The sequence below is a fragment of the Cynoglossus semilaevis genome, unplaced genomic scaffold (assembly GCF_000523025.1).
Source record: "Cynoglossus semilaevis isolate Cse_v1.0 unplaced genomic scaffold, Cse_v1.0 scaffold1615, whole genome shotgun sequence".
NCBI classification, from domain to species: Eukaryota; Metazoa; Chordata; class Actinopteri; order Pleuronectiformes; family Cynoglossidae; genus Cynoglossus; species Cynoglossus semilaevis.
In genome coordinates this window covers 10,233-35,781 of record NW_007585135.1, presented here as the reverse complement: position 1 = coordinate 35,781, position 25,549 = coordinate 10,233, and the positions used below count along the sequence as shown (strand labels likewise).

Below are 25,549 nucleotides of genomic sequence, written 5' to 3'. Positions count from 1 at the left end.
AATTAGGGTTAGTTTAAGTGCCAGGTAGGTTATGTTTGTAGGTCACGGATAAACACACCTGATGAACTGGTTTGGACGATTCAAAGGAAGAAATAAGGATCATGATGTTCTCAGAAAATTAAAGTCAATAACTTTTTTGTTGAAGAAATGGGTGCGTTGAAAGGAAAACCGATAATTCAAACAATTAAGTATTTAATAGCCCTCTTAGAGGGCTGACAACTGTGATGCTGACCTAATTTTTATACAAAGGAAGGTATTGAGCACAACACTGAATGACTAAATAGAATGTTGTAATTGTTCTGCCATCCCAATAAGAAGTTGTAATTGTATGATTGAAAAAGATGAAGAGGAAGAAGATTTTTTTTATTTTTAAAATAACACTTTATTACTTTTTTTTTAAAGTTATATAACGAAGAACTAATCAACAAGAAGAGGAAGAAGAAGTCACATGTCTTACTTCTGCTGTGGCCAATCAGTGATATATTATATACTGGTTGACATTCCTGGAACACCCCAACCTAGGATGTGGGTCCAGGTGGTATCATACCAATACCAGCTTTGACCTTGTGTCTCCTTGTTTCCTTCCCTCATCTCCAGCAGGTGACTTCCTGAAGGCGCGAAGGAGACATAACAAGCGGGCGGACGACACGAAGGGAACGCAGCCGCAGTCGAGCCTCACTCCCTGTCACACGCGCTCACACGCACCATTGTTTATTATTTTCCCCATCCATTCCCGTCTCCGTTATTCACTTGCTGCCAGAATAACAACCAAGGCATCAGCAGTTTGCAGAATTCTGTTGTTTTTAACGGGTAGAACGGAGACAGAGACATGAGTGTGGAGGCGTACGGGCCGAGCTCACAGACTCTGACGTTCCTGGACACGGAGGAAGCGGAGCTGCTGGGAGCGGACACCCAGGGTTCCGAGTACGACTTCACCGACTTCACCCTGCCAAGCCAGACACAGACCCAAGGCCAGACCCACAGCCAACTCGACAGCCAGGTGTGTGCAGCGGGAACGGGGTGACATTTGTTATTTTCCTGATGCAGTGTTGACAGTGACACTGCAGCGAACGTGACCACACTAACTACATCAGTGTCCACTTCTGTCCATGACGTTTTCTGTCGTTAACGCGCTTTGACACAGCGCTGGCTCATTAGCAACATGCTAACCAACAGTTAGCGGGCTACTGCAACTGAAATGGTCAGACATAAGAGATGTTTTTTTATTTATTTTATTATTGTTCAAATAATGACGTAAAAAGAATGTAAGGCAGCCAGCAGCAGTTATCACAGCCTCTGAATATCTCCATAACAACTGCCAGTCCCTGAATTTAAATGTTGGTGAGTTTGTTCATTCATACAGGTCAGTGTGTGGCTATAAAGAACATGAGGTCAGATTATAAATTATAATCTGATCTCGAGGAATACATCGATGAAAATTTGACCCAAAACTAGACTTCTTTTTTGTGGTCCTAGTGGCATAATGGCACGCAAGAATATTCACTTTTAAATGACCTTACATATCAAGAAAGAATTAGCATAATATTTCTTTACTGACCCTGCAGCTGAGACAACAGGCCATATATATGATTACACAGTAGTGGTGTATCTAACTCTGGCCAGTCCATAATCCTGAAACCCTTTTCTTTTTTCAACACTGTGTCGGTATCGACTTTCAGATTATTATTTTTAGGTCTTTTCATCCTCTGTCCTCAGATTAATGGACCGGTGCTGCAGAATGGAGATGACCCTGTGTTAAAGGCCAGTCAGCTGCTGGCGGAGCTGAACTTTGAGGAGGATGAGGAGGATGCCTACTACACCAAGGACCTTCCTATACACGCCTGCAGGTTAGGCAAAAATAATTCATTATCGATTAACTACAAAATAAATGTTATTCTCCTTTATGTTGGTTTCATTTGGAAATTATTTGTGACATACGTTTGTGAATATATATTTAGTCTGGCTCTTGGTATATGCATTGTATGTTATAATAGATTAGACAAAAAAGTAACACTTTCCTAATCATTGTTTTTATTTTTGTTATTATTTTGTTTTGTTCTTTGTAGTTACTGTGGGATTCATGATCCAGCCTGTGTGGTCTACTGCAATACCAGCAAGAAGTGGTTTTGTAATGGCCGAGGAAACACATCCGGCAGGTGTGATACATTGATTTATCAGTAAATAATTTTCTATTTATCTTCCCTCATTTTCTGATTCCTGAGTCTCAGGGATGAATACATGTAAGTTTATTATTTTTATCAAGCAAAATATTTGAGGACATTTTAATTTATTGGATGCACATATATATATATATATACATGGTACAACACTGGTGTTTGCAGTGACAAAAACATGCTATGAAAAAGCCAGTAAACACCCTCTGCAAACAGAATACTGTATGCTTGCTCTAGTTATATAACACTGGAGGTTTTTGTTTTATTGTGAATACTGTATGCTTGCTCTAGTTATATCACACTGGAGGTTTTTTTAATTGTTTTTTCCTCCAATATTGATCATTCTCTTGACTTTTAGCCACATTGTAAACCACCTGGTGAGGGCAAAGTCCAAGGAGGTAACCCTTCACAAAGATGGTCCCTTGGGGGAAACACTGCTGGAGTGCTACAACTGCGGCTGTCGCAATGTCTTCCTGCTGGGTTTTATCCCCGCCAAGGCTGATTCTGTGGTGGTGTTACTGTGCAGGTGATGTCATGTATAAGCAGCTAACCATGCACGAGGGAAGGGTATTTTATACCACTAACATGTGGTGCTTGTAACGCAGACAGCCTTGTGCCAGCCAGAGCAGCCTGAAAGACATCAACTGGGACAGTTCACAGTGGCAGCCGCTCATTCAAGATCGCTGCTTCCTGTCCTGGTTGGTTAAAATTCCGTCAGAGCAGGAGCAGCTCAGGGCCCGACAGATCACTGCTCAGCAGATCAACAAGCTGGAGGAACTGTGGAAGGTACTGCCTGTGCAGCTGTTGCCTCACACACACACACACACCTAATCATTGTGCTGTTTAAATAGCCACACTACCTAAGCCTGTAAATGGGAATGGCTTATGTAAATACTGTACATTTTAGTATGACACAGATGAATGTACTACATGTGTTGACCTACTCTTTCCTTTTCACTATCACTTTCACAGTCAGTCTCACAGCTGCAGTGCCTGTTTTTTTGTTTACGTCTTTTCTACACCAACTTCTTTCTTCTCTTTAATTCCATCTTTCCAGGAAAACCCCACAGCCACCTTGGAGGACCTAGAAAAACCTGGTGTGGATGAAGAACCTCAGCACGTCCTGCTCCGATATGAAGATGCGTATCAGTACCAGAACATCTTTGGTCCTCTGGTGAAGCTGGAAGCGGACTATGACAAGAAACTCAAAGAGTCCCAGGTAAAAAAAAATCATGATTTCTAAAGTCTATATTTTACCTTGAAGATTTTTAACAACTTGTTTTTTTATTACTTGAAAATCTAAATGCTTAATAATTTCCTTTATCATATATTTCAGACTCAGGACAACATCACCGTCCGATGGGATTTGGGACTGAACAAAAAGAGGATTGCTTATTTCACCCTTCCCAAAACAGACTCAGGTATTTGTGAACTAAAAACATGCATGACATTCAGACACCATTCTCTCACAGTGATTTATAGTTTAGGCCGACACCCACAACATCCATCAACACTAATTGATTGAGTCAAAAGCCCTTTGTTGTCATTGCGTGATATAAAAGTCACAGATCTGTCCACACAAACACATGAATTTAAAGTGTTCATCTCAGTTACTGCTCTGTAAACCTTTATAAATCTGAGGAGACGCTGTCATGGCAACGCATTTGCTGCTTAATGAAATTCACATACATAACACTCTTGCTCACTCACAGAGTTAACGTATTTTTAAATTGCATCTGTCAATGTTTCCTTCAAATCAGGTAATAAATGATTACTGATTTGTGTCTTTCTTTCAGATATGCGACTTATGCAGGGAGATGAAATTTGCCTGAGGTACAAAGGAGACCTGGCTCCGCCATGGAAAGGCATCGGACACGTCATCAAAGTTCCAGACAGTATCTTTATCTCTAAATCAAAAAATGTAATATGGCCAAATCGTGACATTAGGGGGTGAAGATCAATATCAACTTATGTAATTAATTATAATGAAACATGTAGATGTTTAATCAGTGCCCTCTAGTGGCAGCTTGGGAAAACTACAAAAAATGGTTGTTCCATCTTAAGAACTGATCTTTATTTTTTAATTTAACAATGACAAGAATGTGAGAGAAGGGTAAATATGTGTGTTTTATCAATTTACATATATAGTTTCATCAGATAACAGAAGAACAAAGAAGTATTAACTCAGAGCATAATTCATCTCAAACTATAAGGTGGTAAACACAGTGCTTTTAGCAGATTTGTTCTAGAATCTACTTTTTCTAACATTACTGTACCAGACTATGGTGATGAGATTGCCATAGAGTTGAGGAGCAGTGCCGGTGCACCAGTGGAGATCCCTCACAACTTTCAGGTAGACTTTGTCTGGAAGTCCACCTCGTTTGACAGGTACTCATAAGAAAAACACATTTGCACTGTTGTGTTTTCACATGAAAAATCAATTTCTGGTCTGTAAGCAAAACGCTATTTGTATGTACTATATGTTGATATAAATTTAAGAAATCTGTTTTCCTCACTCCTATTCCCCTTTGTCCAGGATGCAGAGTGCCCTGAAGACCTTTGCAGTGGATGAGACTTCAGTGTCAGGTTACATCTACCACAAACTGTTAGGACACGAGGTGGAAGACGTGGTCATCAAATGTCAGCTGCCCAAACGCTTCACAGCTCAGGGACTGCCTGATCTGAACCACTCACAGGTCAGTTATAGGGATGATGATTGAAATGCATGTACAGTATATACAGTATATATGTTTATATTATATGTTTAGTCTGTTGTTAAGGTTTCTTTTCTTGTGGTGCAGGTGTATGCTGTGAAGACGGTGCTGCAGCGCCCCCTGAGTCTGATCCAAGGACCACCTGGCACAGGGAAGACGGTAACATCTGCCACCATCGTCTACCACTTGGCCAGACAGGGTAATGGGTAAGACACAGACGGGGTAAAAAGTTTTTGGGGGTTTTTTTGTTTTATTTTTAGGTAAGGGTATTTGTACTTCTGGAGTTGTTTTAAGAATTTGAAACGCCTGATAGAATTTTACTTTTTTATCCTATTGTTTCTGGTGTGTGAGTTTGAGGTGGACCAGAATTAAACTTGAAATTTGGTGTACCTCTTGATATATTTGCTGAGGTAGATATATATCCTTAAGTGAACTTAAGGTTCATGTATTGAATATAATATCATGTCATCTCTCCACACTCTGCACACTCAGACCTGTTCTTTGTATTTTTACTAAATAACTCCACTTGCAGCTCACCTCTTTGTCACTACAGTATGTCTTCTGTCTCTCCAGGCCAGTGCTGGTTTGTGCTCCCAGTAACATAGCTGTAGACCAGCTGACTGAGAAGATCCATCAGACAGGACTGAAGGTGGTGAGACTTTGTGCTAAAAGCAGAGAAGCCATTGACTCACCTGTGTCTTTTCTGGCCTTGCACAACCAGACACGAAACATGGACAGGTAACTTACATGTCAAAGACAACTCTCTAAACCTGAAACAGATCCTTATAGAGAACTTATAGAGTCCGGATTTAGTAGTTTTTGTGTATAAAGTACTGTATAAAAATTGATTGACGTGATGATGATATAGCATACTGTAATAGACAAAAATAATGAGAAGAACAAAAACGGGCACTGATTGTTTACAATAATTCCAGACTTGTTGTTACCTGTAGTAGACTAATCCCTTGTAAAATTATTCAAATATTCAGTATGCCTGAGCTTCAGAAGCTCCAGCAGCTGAAGGATGAGACTGGAGAGTTATCTTCATCTGATGAGAAAAGATACAGAGCTCTAAGGCGCACCGCCGAGAGGGAGCTTCTTATGGTACGAAGACTCGTCAGAATAAATCTCTGTTTTAATGCTGCTAGACCATGGCTTTACAAGACAATGCTTTATTCTCCTCTCTCTCGTCCAGAATGCTGATGTGATCTGTTGCACCTGTGTCGGAGCTGGTGATCCACGTTTGGCCAAGATGCAGTTCCGTTCAATTCTTATTGATGAAAGCACACAGGCCACAGAACCAGAGTGCATGGTTCCTGTGGTTTTGGGGGCCAAGCAAGTTAGAACATGTTCTTTAATCTGTAGTATGATCTTGTTGTTACACTGATATGCTGTCTAATAATAGATCACCCTTTTCTACTCCATGATTATCTGCATACTTTTTTTTGTAGTTGATTTTGGTGGGTGATCACTGCCAGTTGGGTCCTGTGGTGATGTGTAAGAAAGCAGCTAAAGCAGGTCTGTCGCAGTCTCTCTTTGAGCGGCTGGTGGTCCTCGGGATACGGCCCATTCGTCTGCAGGTGCAGTACCGCATGCATCCAGCGCTCAGCGCTTTTCCCTCCAACATCTTCTATGAAGGCTCACTGCAGAATGGTGTCACTGCTGGTAAGATAAACTATCACTTTAACCCCACACCAAATCAGTTATGACAATTAAATTTGATATTCCTATTTTAGGGAAAAGTAAATGACTCATCCATACTTATCGCCAAAATGTAATCATTACTTTTTTGTTTGTTCTTGTACCAGCTGACCGTATGAAGAAAGGCTTTGACTTTCAGTGGCCGCAGCCGGACAAACCAATGTTCTTCTATGTTACACAAGGCCAAGAGGAAATTGCCAGCTCTGGAACATCGTATCTGAACAGGTTTAAACTTAATGTTTATTCATTTTTTCGTCACCCTTTATTCACATAAAAAGTCACTGAGTTTAAAAATGTTCATTGCAAAACAAACTTATATTTTCCTGCAGGACAGAGGCAGCAAATGTGGAGAAAATAACCACAAGGCTGTTAAAGGCTGGAGCTAAACCTGATCAGATTGGTGTCATTACCCCATATGAGGGTCAGAGGTCATACCTGGTCCAGTACATGCAGTTTAGTGGCTCTCTCCATACCAAGCTCTATCAGGTAAAATATTAAATACTAAAATACTAAAATAGTTTTTTAAGGCTCATTAAATCTCACTTTATTGATTACCTAGGAGGTGGAGATAGCCAGTGTGGACGCCTTTCAAGGCAGAGAGAAAGACTTCATCATCCTCTCCTGTGTAAGAGCCAATGAGCATCAGGGCATCGGCTTCTTGAACGATCCCCGACGTCTAAATGTGGCACTCACCAGGGCCAGGTAACATGACTGTGATAAAAAATTAAAAAAATAAAAACTTTTAATATTTAATTCACTTTCTTTCCTTACTATTGTGAGGTATCATTTTATTCATCATTACTTTTTATGTCCTGCAGGTATGGTGTGATTATTGTGGGGAACCCAAAGGCTCTTTCTAAACAACCCTTGTGGAACTACCTCCTCAACTACTACAAGGAGCAGAAGGTCCTGGTCGAAGGCCCCCTCAACAACCTGAGGGAGTGCCTAATGCAGTTCAGCAAACCTCGCAAATTGGTCAACACCATCAATCCTGTATGTTTAGTCTGTTTGTTCAACACAATTTTTGGACTAATTGTGTGCTTTTAATGAGATTTATGTACAATATGAAATATAATTATTCACCACAAATGAAGCCTGTCTATTTAATATAGAGGTGGTATTTACGTGTGATCTTACAGTGCTTTTATCTTTTCTCTGTTTCTCAGGGAGGCCGGTTCATGAGCACCACCATGTATGATGCCAGGGAGGCCCTTATTCCAGGATCTGTTTATGATCGCAGCAGCAATGGTGAGACATTTTGAGAGAAGAAAATCTCTCTCATGAGTAAAAATGTGAATGTGGATCCTTCCTTTTTACTAGTTTGTTTTAAATGACAAACTGTTTGAAGGAAATAGACAGAAGCACTCCATTGTCTTCAGTGAAGCCCTGGATGTTTGTAGTTTCAGACATTTCTGTAAATGTATTTAAGTTGGTAAGAAAATATACACGTTTACTGTTAGTAATCATTCTCCTAAAAACAGCCTCGGGTCTCAGGTTTTGACCAGAAGAACATAGTGACAGTGACAAATGTGACTTTTTTACTGTACTGACATTGGATGATAGCTTTACTTTGCAATCACAATTTACAACAAATATTTCTGTTCATTTCCTAACCCTTTCCCATTGCTCTTACAAAAGTTTCTATCAAAACCACTGTAGTTCTGTGCAAACTAAACATTTTCTAAAGTAAGATTTATTTCTTTTTATTTCAGGGCGAATCTCCAACATATATTTTCAAACCCATGACCAGATTGCCATGATTAATTCAGGCCCTAATTCCATGAACATGAACATACCCATTCCCTTCAACCTTGTGATGCCTCCCATGCCACCATCTGGTTACATGAGCCATATGAACGGTTCTTCAGGAGGTGAGAAATTACAAACCTGGATATTAACTGCATATTTTCTGCCAGCAAACATTTCTGAGATGTGTGGTTCTTCTGTCGCCCAGGTCGTGGTGGAGGTATGAAGGGCAAGTTGGGTAGCACAGGAGGAGGAGGAGGTGGAGGTATAGGTGGAGGTGGAACTAGAGGTAACCGACAAAGGAACCGCGGCCACCTAGGTAACCATGATGGGGGAAATGGAGGTGTGGACCGCAGGCATGGAGGACATACGACCAGCAGCCAGGCCAGCCAAGACCTGGGCTCCCAGTCCTTCTCCCAGGGCCCTCTTACACAAGGCTACATCAACATGAGCCAACCATCACAGATGAGTCAGCCTGGACTCTCCCAGCCTGAACTCTCCCAGGTTGGTTCACCGCACTTTCATTCACTGTGAATTAATCCATTTCATAAAAGAAACATTCATGGGATTTTATGAAGTACTTACGAGGCGAACTTTGAAGCTTGTACAACAAATATTTAAAAAAAGAATCATTTGCCAACATGTTCCAAGGTGTCGTCCAGTTTTCCACTGAAACCTTTAACTTTTTTAAAAACCACTTAATCCTTTCCCATCTGGAAAGTGACTGAACAACTGTTGACTGGCCTCTTTTTCTTTCTGTTTATCCTTTACAGGACAGTTACCTGGGAGATGAGTTCAAATCCCAGATTGATGTGGCTTTGTCCCAGGACTCCACCTACCAGGGGGAGCGGGCGTACCAGCACGGTGGTGTGACTGGACTCTCCCAGTACTAAATGGTAAGAAATTCCACTGTGGATTTGGCTGACTCAATGTGCTTAATAGAGTAGTTTGGCACAGACCATATTAGTAGAATGGCAGAGGTAGTTTGGCACCAGGGGGTGATTTGACAGGACCCTGTATGAATGAATGAGCCTATTAAAACCGGACTTATAATGCCAGCAGTTTCCGTTCTTCTTGAAAAGAAGGTTTTGAAAACCCATAAGAAATTAAATTAATTTTGCAACTGCCTGGCCTTGTGTACTTCATATATATTAGGGTAATGTGTGTACAATTTGACTCTACTCTCTACTGTGTTAAAAACACAATTTGTTTATACATTGAATGCGTATGTGTTTTACAGATTGCTGGAAAAATGCTAGGCCTGTGTCAAGCATAGTTCTTCAGTAACAAATAAAAAACACGGATAACCGTTTTCCACTGCTACAACCGAAACACCACTGTGTGAAAGTAACAGGAGAGAGACCGTGAGAAAAAAAAACAATTACAAGAGTGACAGCAAGAGTGGAAGAAGAGCTGGACAGGACGAAAGTCAGAAAAGGCAGCAGAAGGCAGGTGGAGGAGAGAAGGATCTGCTGCTCAAAAGTGGAGACGTTGGAGATAGCTTGTCGTCTCCTGAGCAGCAAAGTTGGAGAGGCAAGACCTTGGACAGGTCGAAGAGAGTGGATGGTTCAAACACTGCTGGAAGGGGAATAAGGACGACTGTGTCATCTAGTCCCTGAACCTGCTGATACTTCCAAATGTTACAGTTGGAAATCTTGCTATATAAAGTAATGACACAGGAAAAGAAGCAGTGTCTTTAGAGTTCTTCAAGCCAACTCAAGAGGATGTTCCTATTGACATAGAAGGAAAAAATACGAAAGAGACAGACTGGAACAAAGGGTCACAACTCTTGTAGCAGTTGATAATGCTTTAAAAAAAAAACAGACCTGATTCGAATCAAGGCTCAGAATTGGATAAGTTCCCAGCAAACAGCCAGAAAAAAAAGTTTCAAAACGGCATTTGGTGCTTCTGGTGCTGGTGCTTCAGACAGTGGAGATGATGTTTGAAGATTACAGAGCCACAGATGATTCATTTGTCTATCTCAGCTTTGAGATGGAACACTTTCTACGAAGAAGCTGTTTTGTTGAGGTTTTCAGTAACCTTTAAGTAGACGGCCGACTCGGGGCCGTCGGGATGGTCTGCAAAGATGACGGATATAGTCCTTAAATGATGTGATCTAAAAATCTCCAGATTTTAGGATGACAACCTCAGAAATCTGCTGAAGAGGAGGTGATTCTTGTTATGTGTTCTTCTGTAGAACGTATACGAGTGCAATGAGTGAAATGCACTCACGCTCAACTTATATTCTACTAATATTTGTGTTAAGTTGTTCTTTTCTGCTGATCTTGAAACCAATACAGCTTAGAAAAACAGAGATCTGCTTCAGCTTTTACGCTAATGCTTAAAGTGTCAAACATTCCAAATCTAGAGAAGAGTTCCTACACAAGACTATAGTCATGCATTGACAACACACTTACTACTTCCAGAAAATAAAAAATGTGCAATAATAGAAGACACTTTTAAGAGACCACAAGCTTATTTTTTTCTGTCCACTATAAATCATGATGAATACTACTTCCTACAAAAACCCCTTCCCCCAAAAAACCCTGAGGCCTAGACTGAGAACATGATTTTAACACTATTAAAAATGTTTAAAGTGTATATCAAACATTTTATTGATTTTAGACGTTACACTTTATGTCCTAAGTGCACTATAAAGTTAAATATTTAAATCATAAGACAATTCTTCTTTGTTTCTTCTAATCCCTTCCTCTTTCACATAAAATCTATAACAGACGGAATTTACACCAGGAACCAATTAAGTACTGTTAATAGCAAATATATATATATTTAGTCAAGTGTAGACCAATGTGTACTCTATAAGGGCAAACTGGTGTAATGTATTTTTAAAAAATATTACTTAAAGTGATACACAACATGGTCTGAAGTTTAGAGACACTGCTGTGCTTGCCATGAACAGGCACTTTCAAGTCTTGACATGTCATTAAATGATTTTAAATTGTACTTGCAAAGTGGCCTTATTCTAAGGGACCTTTTAATGTTGCTTCATAACTGCAGTAATAATTTGTGGCAAAAAGCTTAGTCTAACTGTAGAGATTTGTCTTTAAACATTAGTGAGTCGGATTGGTAAATTTGATATAAAAATGTTAACTAATGGTGAGAAGACGTTAAAGGTTTTGACTGAATTTCCCATATGTATTTTAAAATCTCAACTTTAGTGGGGACTACAGATAAAGTTTTATGTAGCTTATACTGTATCTCATCACAATTGCTGATTCAATTAAAAACTGCAGTTTGTATAGTCTTTCTTAAAATATTTTTTTCGTCACATCCTGTTGAAACAGTTGTACATCATGATTGTAGTTCACCCAGACTGAAAAGGATTGTTGTCTACACTATCACTTCATATGAAGTTAAAATCCAAACAGAAACATATCTGTGACCAACTGCAGAAGTGCAGGGAATGGCAGCTACGGTACACTTTGTACAGTTCATCAAATGCAGATTTATCCTCCTCCAGACTGCCTTCCTGCATGAGCTGGAGAGGTACACTTTATTTATATCTGCTTTTTGCTGACCCCGTATTGAAAGCTGTAAAAGCACTTTTAAAGGTGCATTTTAATTTTTGCACAATAACAGTTTCTTATCCCTGCCTGGGTCTCTGCTAATGTTTGCATGTCTGTTGCCTTTTCATTTTGATGTTGCTCTCTAACATTCATCTTTGCTGGTGTACTGTAACTAAAATAATTTGTCCCTCACTGCTGCACCAACCGGTCACCGAATGCAACTGCTGATGTCTGTATTTGCGCCAATTTTCTCGTGTGTTATCTCGGGAGATTAAAGTTTTTCTGTTTTGTTTAATTAACTCCACTGTTGACTTCCTGGTATATATGGGGAGATAAAAAAAGTTTTAGCTTCCCATATATAATTGGAAATTTCACAAATGCTACCTTTAGCCACGTTTGGGTTCATTTTTAGCCATTGTTACGGACGGCATGTTGTGGCGCTGATTGGTGAGTTGTTTTAGACCGTGTGTAGTTTATCTCGTTGGATGAATATTAAGATATATTTTTTATTTTTTATTTAGTTTATCTCGTTGGATGAATATTAAGATTTATTTTTTATTTGCAATTACTTTTATAGCTATCATATTGCTTTTTTAATATCTATAATAGGTATCACACAATACAACTAGGGTATGTAAAGCTTCCGTTTTGTTTATCGTGCTGTTTAGCGCTAGCTTCGTGAATGCTATTGGCAAGATTAGTCTAGAATTTTCTGATATTTAATTGCTACCTCAGACCCCTGTAATGCATTGTGTGCATAAATAATATAAACATAGAAACATTAGTTTATTGTGTTACTGTCACAATGTCGTGTTAAAATGTAATTATGGTGACTGTAAACATTTTTGTTTTCACTTGTACTGAAACAAAGTAGGTAGGAGAGAGTGAGGTTGCGAAAAAAGTCTTTTGAGGTCAGGACTTTTCCCCTGGGATTTTAATCCATTAAACTTCGTTTAACAGGCAGCTCCACACAGACCTATAAGATCCAGTCTGTGGGATTATGCACACATTCAGACCGTCTGCAAAAGCAGCGGAAACGCGGACATCTAGGTCGATCTTCAGCTGAAGCATCAGCGGCTGCTCGGCGCCCTCAGATCCAGCAGGTGGTACTGTTCTGCTGTCTGAGTCCTGCTGCTGAGCCCGGCTGTCTGGATGGAGAACTAGAGAAAGAATAGAAACAAAAGGGTGCCGCTCTAACTGTAGGAATTTTTTTTATCCTAACAGATAATGGAATCAGGCGGAACATCGGTCACATTTTTCTCTTAAAAAAGATCGGCGTTAAAGCTGTGGGGCTGTGGACCCGGTGACATGCAGCCGCTGCCTGGCTGATGAGAGTTTGGAGAGTCGCTGCTGCTGATTCTGGAAATACTCAGGAGAGAAATACCTAGAAGTGAACTGGCTAAGGAGTGACCGGGATAGAAGCAGTTCAAGTCAAATTTTTTTCAGAAAAAAAAGACTTTACACCGACATGGGGTAAGTTGAGACGTCAGAAATTAATAAGGAATGAGAGAATGATAAAAACAAAACAAAGACCTTGACCAAGACCATACACGGAAAATAATATAACATATAATAAGCTTAGAACAAATGGCAAAACATGACAGGAACTCGACTCAAGAACAAATGGCAAAACATGACAGGAACCCGACTCAAGACATGTATTTAAATAGAACACTGACCAGTGCAGGAGGAGGACAGACAGGACAAGACATGACAGGTTTACAGCACAAAGAACAAGTCAATTCCAGGAATGAAGGATTGGGACAAAACCAGGAGCAAAGTAAGACTAAACCAAGACATGGGGAAAAATTAACCTGGCAAAGATGTAAGACAAAAACCAAGACAGGACAATGAGGAGGAGAAATCAAAGACAGACGCAAACCAGGCCAGAACAAACACTAAGATAAGACGAGGACCAAGACAATGGGGTTTTTGTTTGTTTTTTTGGAATTTGTGCAAGAATTGGCTTTTTGAACCTTGAGTTGTTTATTACTGCAGTTTTTAGTACTGATAATTTGTCATTGCAGACAAGTCATTTATAACAACAATTGTACTTCCAGACAGACCAGACCCACTCACCGACCTCATCTCTGGTGCAGTAAATAATAAAATGGAATATAAACGCTATAGAAGAGACACATAAGGTCTTGGTTTGTAGGTTTGGTGCAGAAATGTTAGGAGTATACCTCCTGTACATACAAAGATGATACCAAAGAAAACAAAGTAATGAATATTTATTTCTCTCAGCCATTGTCCTTGTTGCTTACACTGTTTTGCAGAAAAGAATCATCTGTGTCCTTGTAAGATGTTTCCTCACCATAGAGAAAGGTATGGATATCTTATCTTCTACCCCCCATTTCTCTCAGCCATTGTCCTTGTTGCTGTGATGGAGAAATTCAGAACTCCATTGTGAGCTGTGCTACCTTCTGTTCATTCACCAAGTCTACTTTAGATTTTTTATTAGTAAATATTTTTTGCTTATTTAGTCTCAGTCTCAAACAGTATGCTTACACTGTTTTGCAGAAAAGAATCATCTGTGTCCTTGTAAGATGTTTCCTCACCATAGAGAAAGGTATGGATATCTTATCTTCTACCCCCCCATCCTGTGATTCCAACCGTTACGCTGATGTCTTAAAAACGTGTTTGTTATTTAGTTAGTTCCTCTAAGTAGAGACATTTTGTTTTTGAATTTAAAAAAAAAGTGAAATGTTACAGTAAATCTTCGGGGCCACAGTCGTAGAAGTCTCTGAACGCAGCTTGTTCAGAGCAACGGTTCTGTTTATTGTCTCAGTTCAAAATAAACTCCTCGGCATCCTTTCACACTTGATGAATCGCTTAATACGTTTCTAATATGTTTTGCTGTACAGCCCCTGAGTTTTAGTCTTATTTGATCCATTTTTCTTAGTAGCGATTGGGGTTTGGTAACTGTTATTGTAGTGATAACTAAAAGCTGTCAACTACAGAAAAATTCCATGGCATCAGAATAGAAAATCCAGGAGTGAACCTCGGTAAAACAGCTTGTGTGGATAATGCAGGAATTATAGGGGTCACTCATCCTGGGGTCTGCCCTGACCTCTGTCCAATCACTGGCTGGCTTTTTATGCTCAGACCACCTGACCCCATTAAGCCTGAAAGGCCACATCCATCTGCTGAGGATGAAGGTCGGACAACATCCTTGAGAAGTGATTGACTGCTGTCCAGTTATCAGCTCTTATAGGAGCTGCTGTTGTTCAGCATCCTCACAGCCCTTTCTCCAAACACTGTGTATCTGCAGATCCTCATGGTCTGATCTGACCTAGAGTTCGGAGAAACCACTCTTGGATTTTCGGGTCTTTCTAATGGGGTCAGATATAAATGTGCAGTGACTGGCCAAAATTATACAGCTCTACAGGGAGCAGCTGCAGAAGTCCACATAACTGCATCATAGAGGAAGTGCCCTGGTTTATTTTTTTCTGTGTTAACACTTTAATTAGTCTTTTTATGCGAGATGATGGCGAGATGGAGATAAGTAAAAAAGACAAAGAGGAGCAGCAACATGTGCAGTTTAGACAAAATAGATAACTTAGTGAGGCATTAACAGACTAAAGTTAGTCATAATTAACCACAGGATATCAGAAATGAACCAAATGTAGCTGCAAATAAATTAGAGACAGCCACTGTAATGAAATGTGCTGAATTATTCCAAGTTATAAAAAACGATATGTGTTTTTTTCTGTTACGATCATGACCTAATTTCTAATCCTATTGATTCTGGTCTAAGAAATCTCTGCATCTGTTTCAATTTCTATGTTAACATCTATTTTTCCCCCAGTAATCCTTCTCTGTGTTTCCTCTTGCAGGGAGCAGCCGATCTTCAGTGCCAGGGCTCATGTTTTCCAAATTGACCCAGCCACTAAGAGGAACTGGATACCAGCCAGCAAACATGCCGTCACCGTGTCTTTCTTCTATGACGCCAATCGGAATGTCTACCGCATCATCAGCGTGGGTGGGACCAAGGTAGAAAGAATGGAAAGGCAGTAAAATTGAAGTGTAACAGACACGTATATATGCAGTCTTCTTAGTAAGTTGTTCACTAGTAAATAATTACCTATGTACAGTTAATTTACATTTACTTCAACTTGGCATCAAAATTAAATTATTTCCGTTTGTCTGAAATTAGAACAAAACTGAATTTACTGCCTGTTTCAACCAGAAATATGACAAAACCAAAGCAACAGTGGGTGTTGATAAATCAGCCGCCTGCAGATTTAGATTATAATGAAGAGGCGACATTAAACCTTGGAGTGGAGTGTGTGAGGGAGGGGGTGGGTGTATTAAGAGGGTCTATGTACAGTATTTATCCCTGATTATAGCACCTCTGGTTTGACCCACATTTCCAGACAGCAGGGTGGCTGTTGGTGGGTCAGCAGCTCAGTCCTGCCAGAAGCGGTGTGTCTGGGTTCCAGCTAAGCTCTGCTGCTGCTCCTGCTGTCCGTCTGTCCTTTACTAATACGCCCAGTCCAGTTCATGTATTCATTTGTTTGAGGAGAGGGGAAAAAAATTCAGGGAAAATCTCTCTCCTGCCAGCGCTCTGCTATTTTGGGATTTTAAATCAGTCCCATTATTGTAACCCTGGAAATGACGTAAAGAGGTTTTATAAATAGATTTTGGGCTCATGTTTTTTTCACTCATTTCCCTGAGAATTGAGGTGACTGTCTTTGACTACTGCTGCCTGAGCTACATGTACATGGAATAAGAGAAGCGTGTGATGCGGCAAAGCTTTAGGGTTTTGATTAGTTTGATTGAACGGTCATTTGTAAAAGAGCAAAGATGTCTCAGGGGAGTATAAGCCTGAAAATATCTGTTTGCTTGAAGTGATGCATGCAGTGGAGAACTGGTGCTTCACAAATGTCCTCATAAAAACCACAGAGTTTTTCTGCACAGCTCAAAATCTATGTTTTTTGTTCAACAAAAAGTTCAACTTTACCAAATATTGCTTTTAGGGAAACAACAAAAAATTGGGCAAGCAACAAAATCTCAAAAATATTGAAACAGATTTAAACATTTTTGCAGTATACTAAAAAGATTTACTTGAATTATGTACTCTAGGATTAGAAAAAAAAAATACAGCCAAAATCATAGGCAAATAATAGTAGAAATTTCCACACACTACAGCTTAAAAGCTAAATAGCACAAACTAGTTTAAAAAACTTTATACGAATACCATTAAACTCAGAAATAGCCAATTGTTCTACTAAATTTGATTGGATAAAGAATTCTAACAGTCTTCTATGTGTATCTGTAGGCTATTATCAACTGCACAGTCACACCCAGCATGACTTTCACCAAGACGTCGCAGAAGTTTGGTCAGTGGGCAGACAGCCGGGCCAACACTGTGTATGGTCTGGGCTTTGCTACAGAACAACAGCTTCATCAGGTACATCTCCAGACTCCTCCCACGTTCACACTGATTCACGATCTCCTGTGTTTCTCTCCTGGTTAATTAATTAGCACTCTGACCTGTCCTCCTTTAAAAAGTTCTCAGAGAAGTTTAAGGAGGTGAAGGATGCAGCTCGCCTCGCCCGTGAAAAGTCACAGGATAAAGACCTGGCAAACACAGCGCTGACCATCGCTGCTCCTCAGGTCTGAATACAAACAGTTAGAAACATTACTGTAGAGCAAGCACAAATGTCAACATCATAGTCCATAGAAAGTAGGACTGAAAACACTATAGGACCAGGTGTGAGTGAATACTCCTGCAGTATGTTGGTCTGCAGTGCTTCATCCACGACTGCTGAGGCTGAATCAAAGAGGACGACGCAGAGAAAGATGAACTGGGTCACTTGTTGTTAAGGAAAGTGTGGTAAACTAGGACGATGGTAAAATCACCACAAGTGGCTCGACATCTCATCCACATTCACTACAAACTTACAGTGAAAGGTTTCAGGCACTGTAATGAACTGGTCAATCCAGACCTTTTATCAATATAATAACCATATCGGCTCTGTTGTAATAGGTGATTAAAATTAATGTTGGTACAACTATGAGTTTTTCTAGTTTGGAGTGGTATTACACTGGTACTAAAGAGCGGAGCACCCACTGACAGATGGAGCTGTATACCTGTAACCTTGTGCAGCTCTAACCTATTAACACCTAATTTGTTACAAAAGCCCCCAAAATCTTTTTTGATTCCTGACACACCTTTTTTCTTTTCTTTTTTTTTGAGCCAATCCTGTTCCTCCCTTCAGGATCTGTTCTAATTCACTTGGGCAATTCTTGCACACTAGTTTTACAACAGAAATGTTCACAGCTTTTTTACTGTATAGAAAAATACCACTTAAAAAGAAAACCTCCATACCTACATTCCATTTTTTTATCTCACGCGCCCCCTGGTGGCAGATGACCACACTTTGCGCATCCCTGCTCTTAGCAATTCACTCACAATTTCTAAGCTTTTTTATCTCACGCGCCCCCTGGTGGCTAGTCCAAAACTAAATAAAAAAATGACAGACTACTTTATAATCCTGGATTTTTCAACATAATAGCTCTTCTATATATCTTCTTCAAAACTGTTGTAATAAATAATGATTTTTTTAAATATTATTTTACTTAGTTTTGACATGATTTTTTTTCTATTTCTCTTCCTCACGGGTTTCATTTGAAGTTCTCACAGGTGAGTTTGTCATTTCTGTTTCCTTCTGAATCCTTAAATTAAAGTCACTTAATTTAAATTAAAAAAAAGCACATCTGCAGATACTGTCTAATTCCCACGAGCAGCCTCTCTGCTGGGCCTGTCTGCTTGTTCTCCAATAGGCCCAGTGTTAGAAAAAGCCCATTTACTGATGTGTTTCTCAGGACCTCTCTGATGAACTCCAGTCTCCACCTGTGATGTGTGTGAATGGACCAGAGGACAAGCTGTTCCGCAGCCAGAGCGCTGACATCACACTCTCATCTGAGAAGGAGAGAATCAAAAAAATGCTCTCTGAAGGGTAATGTTGTTCTTTTTCGTTTTTTCAAACTTTCTTTAATTACTAATTTAAAAAAAGCTTTGACCAAGTTTAGCTTTTTTTTTTCTTTTTTCCATGCACTTTCTTATTTTCTTTAGTATATTATGGGAGACAAGTAGGAATTCCTCTGAATATTATATTCTCAAGGGGAATTTGAAACATTTCAAGGGTGACTGCAGTGATCAATACGTTTTTATTAAAAGAATGTGCCACGTGATCATGATGATGAGTGACCCTGATTAATTGCAACCATGCATTTTCCACTTACCTGCTCAGATGTAATTTAGTATAAGACCAATGTGCATTGACTCCTTTATGTTTATATTTTGACTGAGTCAGTGAAAAAATGTCTGTTAAATTAAAGGCGATGTTAATCATGATTAATCCACAACTACCCTTTGATTGATCTGATTAAAAAAGTTAGCTAATAAACATCTCTAATAATAATATTAATAACATTAATAGTATCTACTTGTGGTTGTCAGGTCCATATGTGAGATGAACCTGGAAGCCGAGCTCTTCACTCTGCAGGACAGCAATGCAAAGCTGGTGGCAGCGCTGCACGAAGCTAACAACAACGTGGAGCAGTGGAAGAAACAGCTAGTAGCCTATCAGGAGGAGACGGAGCGGCTGCGGGAGCAGGTGAGGTCCCTGCTGATTTCAGTGTGATGACAGAGGTGCTCTGTTGACCTGGTTTACCCCATATACTAGTGCTTTTCTTTTTTCTTTTTTTTAATTTCTCAAAAATAGCATAAGCAGCATTACAGAAAATATAAGTGACACCATACTGTGACATTTTGTAACAGAGGCATTTTTTTGAAGAACATGGACTAGTTTATCACAAACAGTAAAAAGGTCCTCGCAGCTCATTCTGTATGGCAATGTAGCTGAGGGGATAAGTCCTCTGACAGTGGTGCTGGAGGGCTGGGTTTGAAGGGTATTTGTGACACTTACAAATAACAAATATTACAATATTTATATACAAATATTGGGTTTGGTTGTGATGGACATAGATATGTGATGACATTGATTGGTGGGTTTGACCTCCCTGTGCAGGTGTTTCCCCTGTACAGCTTTAAACAAGGTGTTTGCTGCTTGAATGACCAACACTACAGTATGTAGTCAGTATTCAATTCAATTTTATTTATAGAGCACATTTCATACACAAGGCAAACTCAATGTGCCTCCTAATCCTCAGGAGAGTTTAGACTAAATACACTGAGCCTGTTGGGGACGTTTTATACTTGAGGTACTTTTTCAGTTTCAGTGGAAGCAGATTGAAAAACCCCTTCTGCTATTTTCACCATGGACCAGAACGACCTGGCCTCAGGCTGACAATTACAAAGCTCTTATTCACTGCTTCCGTGTCCTCGTCTCAGTTCATTACAGCTCAACTCTGCAGGATCGATCACTGCCTTTTATGCTCCTGTGCTGCTTTGGTATTTAAACAGTTTCAAGATCTGGTTTTCGTTAGCTGTACATTCTTGTTTCCTGTGTCTGAAGGAGGCCAGCCAGGTGGCTGAAAATGGTTCACATCTCTTGGGTGGTGTGAGATTGAGTGGGGTTTGTAGGACAGCAATATCCTACTTTCTATGCCCCAGATAGGGAAAAAATGAAAAATTACCAGAGGGAGCTGGCATCCACTCCTCTCCCTCTCTCTCTCTCTCCTTTCTGCTGCTTCTTCAAATCTCAACAGTCTTGGTTTGGACTGATGTCAAGTGATTCCTCTGTCAAAAACTGGGGGATGGAGGGGGTTGATGTATATACATATACATATACATACATATTGCAATTACATGACAAACATATTCACACAAACAATTACAGTAAATTATATTTTATATAAATTGCTTTTATAGAATTTTAATTATTTAGTGGAAATATTTATAATATTTTGTAGTATTTTATTTTGGTTAAAAGAGGATCTGAATTTTGAAAAACTCAACAGGCAAAAAAGTATGAGCAAATCTCAAAGGTTAATTTTATGACATATAACAAGAAAGGCACTATATATTATTTAAACTATGACATATGCAATAAGTTACTTTATGTTAGATTCAGTTAAATGTGTGTGTGTGTGTATGTGTTTGAAGGTAGCCGAACTGGAGGCCCATGGAGGCCACGGCCCCAGTGACCTGCTAAAGGATGAGTTGACTCAGTCTCTGGAGGAGCTGGAGGCTCTGCTGAAGGCCAAAGACGAGGTTGGTGCTCTGCTCCATTTACGAACTACAATTTCATTGAATCTAGGAGACAGAATAAACAGACATTTAATGCTGAAACTGATTAACATAATTGATCATTTTGAATTTGATCCATTCAGCATGTTCCAGAAAGCCTTAGACAGGGACATGTTTACATCACTGTTTACTTGAACAACATAAAAACTCTTTCAAACCTGGAGACACTGGTTGTTGGAGTCTCGTAGGTGGAATTCTTATCTTGTTTGCCTTATAAACATACCGTATTTGACTTCTACTACTCAACGTCTCTGTATTTTTGCACTTCATAAATATTCAATAGGAGACAGGTCTGGACTTACCCTGTGATTAATAAGGTTTAAATCATTTGACAGAACTAATACAATGTATACATATATTTATATATATATAACATTTCAGTCTGTGTGTATTTATATTTTACACCTTATTGTACCTTAAGAAAATTTGATTTCAGTAACTGATGTTGACAAAATGACTCGGCCACACACATACTTGCTCTCTGTGGATTGTTTTCCAGGAGATCCACATTTTGCAAAGTAAGAAGGTGGAGTACCACGAGATGGAACGTGACAGAGATGAGGCCATACGTAGATTACGGGTACGATTGTGATTCCGACACCAAATGCTTTCAGTAGTAAATTGTATTCTAGCAGTCACATTGTTTTTCGCTTCTTTCCTTTTTCTCTGCAGGAAATGGAGATGCGAAACTCTGAATTGGAGCGTCGCATCCAGAACGCGGAGCAGAACCTAAATAGCTCACTGGAGGAACGGGATCGTGTGGATGCTGAGATTCAGAGGATCATTGAAATTCTGGACATCAAGATTTTTGACCTCAATGACCTCCGCCAAAGCCTGGTCAAACTCATTGACAAATAAAAAAAAGACAACTCATCAGAGAGCTACGGTGAGGAGGACACGTTGACACTTTCTGTGGACTAAGGAGCAGCTGTTAAAAAAAAAACAAAAAACAAACAAACAGACAAACCTTTTGTCTTCAAGCACAAGAACCACCTGGGCTGCAGGGGTAGGCTCCATGTCTGCAGATCTGCAGGTGTTGGCCTTAGCATGAGCAGCAGTATTTTTACAGTAACGCTTGTATAATCTAACATAGGGCTTTATGTTGTTTTGAGGTCACATTCAGTGCAATAATACTTTAAGGTAAGTGCTTAAACAGTGCCAGATATTTAATATTAGGTAGTGGTGCCTGTAGTTGTTCAATATTTTTATGAAACAGAAAGCAACGATGCAGTGTCAATATAAACAATAAGAGGCCTTGTTTGTGTTGACAGAAGAAAAGTGAAACATCTTAAATAATTCTTACTGTCTATAAGAAAGGAAATACTGCACACTTGTATTGCACACAACACTTAAAGGAAAGTCCAGCCAAAGAAAATTATATAAACTTAACTTCTTGCAAATTTTGATTTGATATTTAAAGATTTGGGTTAAATATTTAGTGTGTAGTTATACACGACCGTGTATAATAATGTATAATGTACAATATTTAATACCATTAGCCCCAACGTCTGGATAACTTTTATTTTTAAATAGAAGTCGTGACTTTTGAGCCATTTATCCATGAAACAACTTGGTATAAAATGCAACCATTCAACGCTCACTGCATTGCAATAACTAATCTAGATAGAAATATTTGAGCAGCCACAAAGCTAAGCTCAGTTGCTCATTTAGCACAGTGCTAAATTAGCTGTATTATATAAATACTGGAGATGCTGGAGTGATCATCTGTAACAACACAGCATTAACATTTACATAAAAAATACTATTTATTTTATACTTCAAAGTAACAATCCTACAACTGAACCATTGTGAGATTCTGCACTTTCTCTTCATATTGTTAAACCTCTGTGCTGTCAGTCGGTCTCCTTACAGATTACCATACCTGCCAGAATAGCATACATTACTGTGCATGTGCATAGAAGAAAAAGACTGGTTTACGCACGGAGCTTTGTGTTTACCAATTTTTCTCACTGCTTGCAACGCTTACGTTAGGCCGTCTTTGGATCTTCACACAGGTGAGTGGAACACCATTTAGCAGGAAATCGTTAGCACGCTTCGTACGAAAACTACAATAAACAGTGTCTTTTCGTAGCCTAGCACATAGACTGCAACTCATGATGAAGAGGAGAGAAAACAAATTCAGTAGAAATTCGGTGAAAGATGATTTTAATTTGACTGAAACACTTACATTCATTGTGGATAACTAGTTTCTGTAACTAGGTTACCTTGTCCTTTTTTATGTGTGCTTTATAGAAGACACAAAAGTGTTACAGATGTGGATGTTGACACCAAAGATGAAGTGATAAATGGAGGTTCATTGATGACTGTTCACGTTCCTGCTGCTATTTTTTGGTCACTTAACAAGTTATAAATTAAGAGTATCCTTTAACTGTCAAGTGCTCTGCAGTTAGTTTTAAGTACATATTTGGAAAACGTGCATTTGAATGATAGTAAATAAGATTTTCTGTGAAATATAATTCTCTATTGATGAAGTGAATACAGAGTAAGGTAAGAAATAAAATGATTACTTTTACAACTAAGTTTCCTGTGCTCAGTCTACATACTTGTTCTATACATTATTTCTCAGCACATTCTTAGTAATTGATGAATATGTATATATATGTATATTATGTTTCTTATTCATATATTTAGACTTACTATATCTTGGAACCAATAAGCCTGAGATTATGGACCTGTGGTACTGATGATAATGGCTGCTCAATTTATCTTCTGCTAAAGTACATAGTCGAATCTGGTACATGGTGAAACTGAAAAGGATACTAACTTTTAACTACTTTTTTTCAAAGGTAGAAGGAATCTCCAGAATCTCCAAAACCTATCCTCAGTGACTGAAGTCTGAGGAATTAAAAAAACAGACAATATTGTTACCCTGTGTTCAAGAAGCTAAATGATGTGAAGTTTCCTCTTGTGTGTGGTTGACTTGTTGCATTTAAAATGTTGGCATTTCAAATGAACATGTTAGTCCCTTTGTCTTCTGTTCATGTCCAATGATGGCACTGAATGTCCATTTTTGTCGTCCCCTTAGTTCGTATATTTCCATCTGTCTTAGTTTGTTACTGGAGAACTTGTGTTTCCCTCTTATTTAGTCAGATCTGATTTGCCATCTTCATCAACCTGGTCTCCTGCTCCAAGGGCTTATTCCTCCTCCAGGAACAACACCTCTTCAATATATAGAACTTTTTGAAGATGGAAGTTTATTGCCGGCACGTGCCCTACGGTCTGACCATACGTATTTTCATCTCTGGTTCTCTTCACTGCGGCAGTTAATGCGTCATGTTAAGGTTTAGAATCAGGCCAAAGTAATGGAGATGTACCAGCCGTGTGCAGTGGTCCTTCAGTGTGGAGCTAATTCAACGTCACTATTAAAGGAATGAAAAGAAATGGATTGAAGCATTTCACAGGTATTGACTAAAGAGTGAGTGACACATCAACTGGACAAATCCACTACAGACAAGATTGTCTACAGCCAGAACAAGTAGTAGTGTCATTGTATCTACTTTATTTGTCTTTGCAGAAGTGAAAAAGGAGGAAGAGAAGGACTTTGGGGAGAGGACTTTGAAGTTTGTGCTAGATGGAGAGTTATTTTGACTTTGTCCAAATAAAGTATTTGTATTTGTTACTTGAATTGTTGTTTCATTTAGTTAATAGAGTACTAATTAGTGGCACAAGGCAAATCAGTGGTTTGTTTAAGTAGATTGTAGTGGTTAATTGCTTTTACTTTTTATTTTTTGCATTTTTTTCATGAAGGTAAGGCTATACACTGACACTGTCACTCACATACAGATGCCAAGCCAGCCACCCACACCCACAAATGTACATTTATTATTATTTATTATTATTTCTTCACATCCATCATCCAGTTTCACTTTACATTAGCAATTTTTTCACTTAAATTGATTTTTAAATAATAAAAAAAGGGACTAATAAATGAGAACGGCTAAATATAGCTTATATGTAATTGATGGTCCAGTAATAATAAAAAAGTGACAAAATATAAAAAAACTAAACAAAATACACTTTACGTGTTCTTTTGTAGTTTGTGTCTGTAAATATATATAAAATCTTACTCTAATAAAGTACATTCAGTTATGTTCTTGTCTTCCTACTTGCTGAAGTAGCACGGTCTTTCATTATGACCTGACAAAAGCAGGTGTAACACTGGTTAAACAGGTTAACCACTGATCAAGATAAGGTTAGGATCAGGGGGAGTGGTAGTCATAGATGAATAACTTAAAATATAATAAAATAAACCAAATAAAAAGAAATTAATTTTATTGCAAATAAGCAAATATATATATCGATAAAGCTATAAGTAGGAACAGAAATACGTATTGATTCATCACAACTCGTTTTAAGTTGGAAGCTAAACCAAAATGAACAATTTAAAATATTTATACAGTGAATAAATCAAAGGAACACTTTATCAACGTGGCAGCCATTTTA

The 25,549-nt window shown here is 38.9% G+C and overlaps 2 protein-coding genes across 6 annotated transcripts; both read left to right on the top strand.

The window, feature by feature from the left end:
• Nucleotides 1-193: 193 nt before the first annotated feature.
• On the top strand, nt 194-13,335 carry LOC103398864 (regulator of nonsense transcripts 1-like). 2 transcript variants are annotated; one of them, XM_008337612.3, is made up of 25 exons: nt 194-1,000; nt 1,717-1,847; nt 2,067-2,156; nt 2,533-2,700; nt 2,780-2,960; nt 3,232-3,393; nt 3,511-3,595; nt 3,971-4,069; nt 4,454-4,562; nt 4,711-4,870; nt 4,976-5,094; nt 5,462-5,626; nt 5,878-5,992; nt 6,084-6,227; nt 6,340-6,553; nt 6,697-6,814; nt 6,919-7,075; nt 7,149-7,291; nt 7,408-7,582; nt 7,756-7,837; nt 8,302-8,460; nt 8,544-8,839; nt 9,109-9,231; nt 9,576-12,309; nt 13,087-13,335. In XM_008337612.3, the coding sequence occupies exons 1-23, from the start codon at nt 830-832 to the stop codon at nt 9,226-9,228; spliced, it is 3,363 nt and encodes a 1,120-aa protein (XP_008335834.1). In that variant the 5' UTR covers nt 194-829; the 3' UTR covers nt 9,229-9,231; nt 9,576-12,309; nt 13,087-13,335. The 2 variants fall into 2 exon arrangements, with proteins under 2 accessions (XP_008335834.1, XP_024909612.1); XM_025053844.1 differs by having other exon boundaries at nt 830-1,000; nt 9,576-10,504.
• On the top strand, nt 13,197-24,721 carry LOC103398863 (homer protein homolog 3-like). Of its 4 annotated transcripts, none has more exons than XM_025053845.1 (11): nt 13,197-13,335; nt 14,142-14,190; nt 15,702-15,858; nt 17,147-17,278; nt 17,380-17,484; nt 18,506-18,514; nt 18,697-18,830; nt 19,334-19,490; nt 20,942-21,049; nt 21,585-21,665; nt 21,758-24,721. In XM_025053845.1, the coding sequence occupies exons 2-11, from the start codon at nt 14,168-14,170 to the stop codon at nt 21,941-21,943; spliced, it is 1,092 nt and encodes a 363-aa protein (XP_024909613.1). In that variant the 5' UTR covers nt 13,197-13,335; nt 14,142-14,167; the 3' UTR covers nt 21,944-24,721. The 4 variants fall into 4 exon arrangements, with proteins under 4 accessions (XP_024909613.1, XP_008335832.1, XP_008335831.1 ...); XM_008337610.3 differs by lacking the exon at nt 14,142-14,190 and adding an exon at nt 14,386-14,434 and having other exon boundaries at nt 13,288-13,335; nt 18,718-18,830; XM_008337609.3 differs by lacking the exon at nt 14,142-14,190 and adding an exon at nt 14,386-14,434 and having other exon boundaries at nt 13,288-13,335.
• The last annotated feature ends 828 nt before the right edge of the window (nt 24,722-25,549 follow it).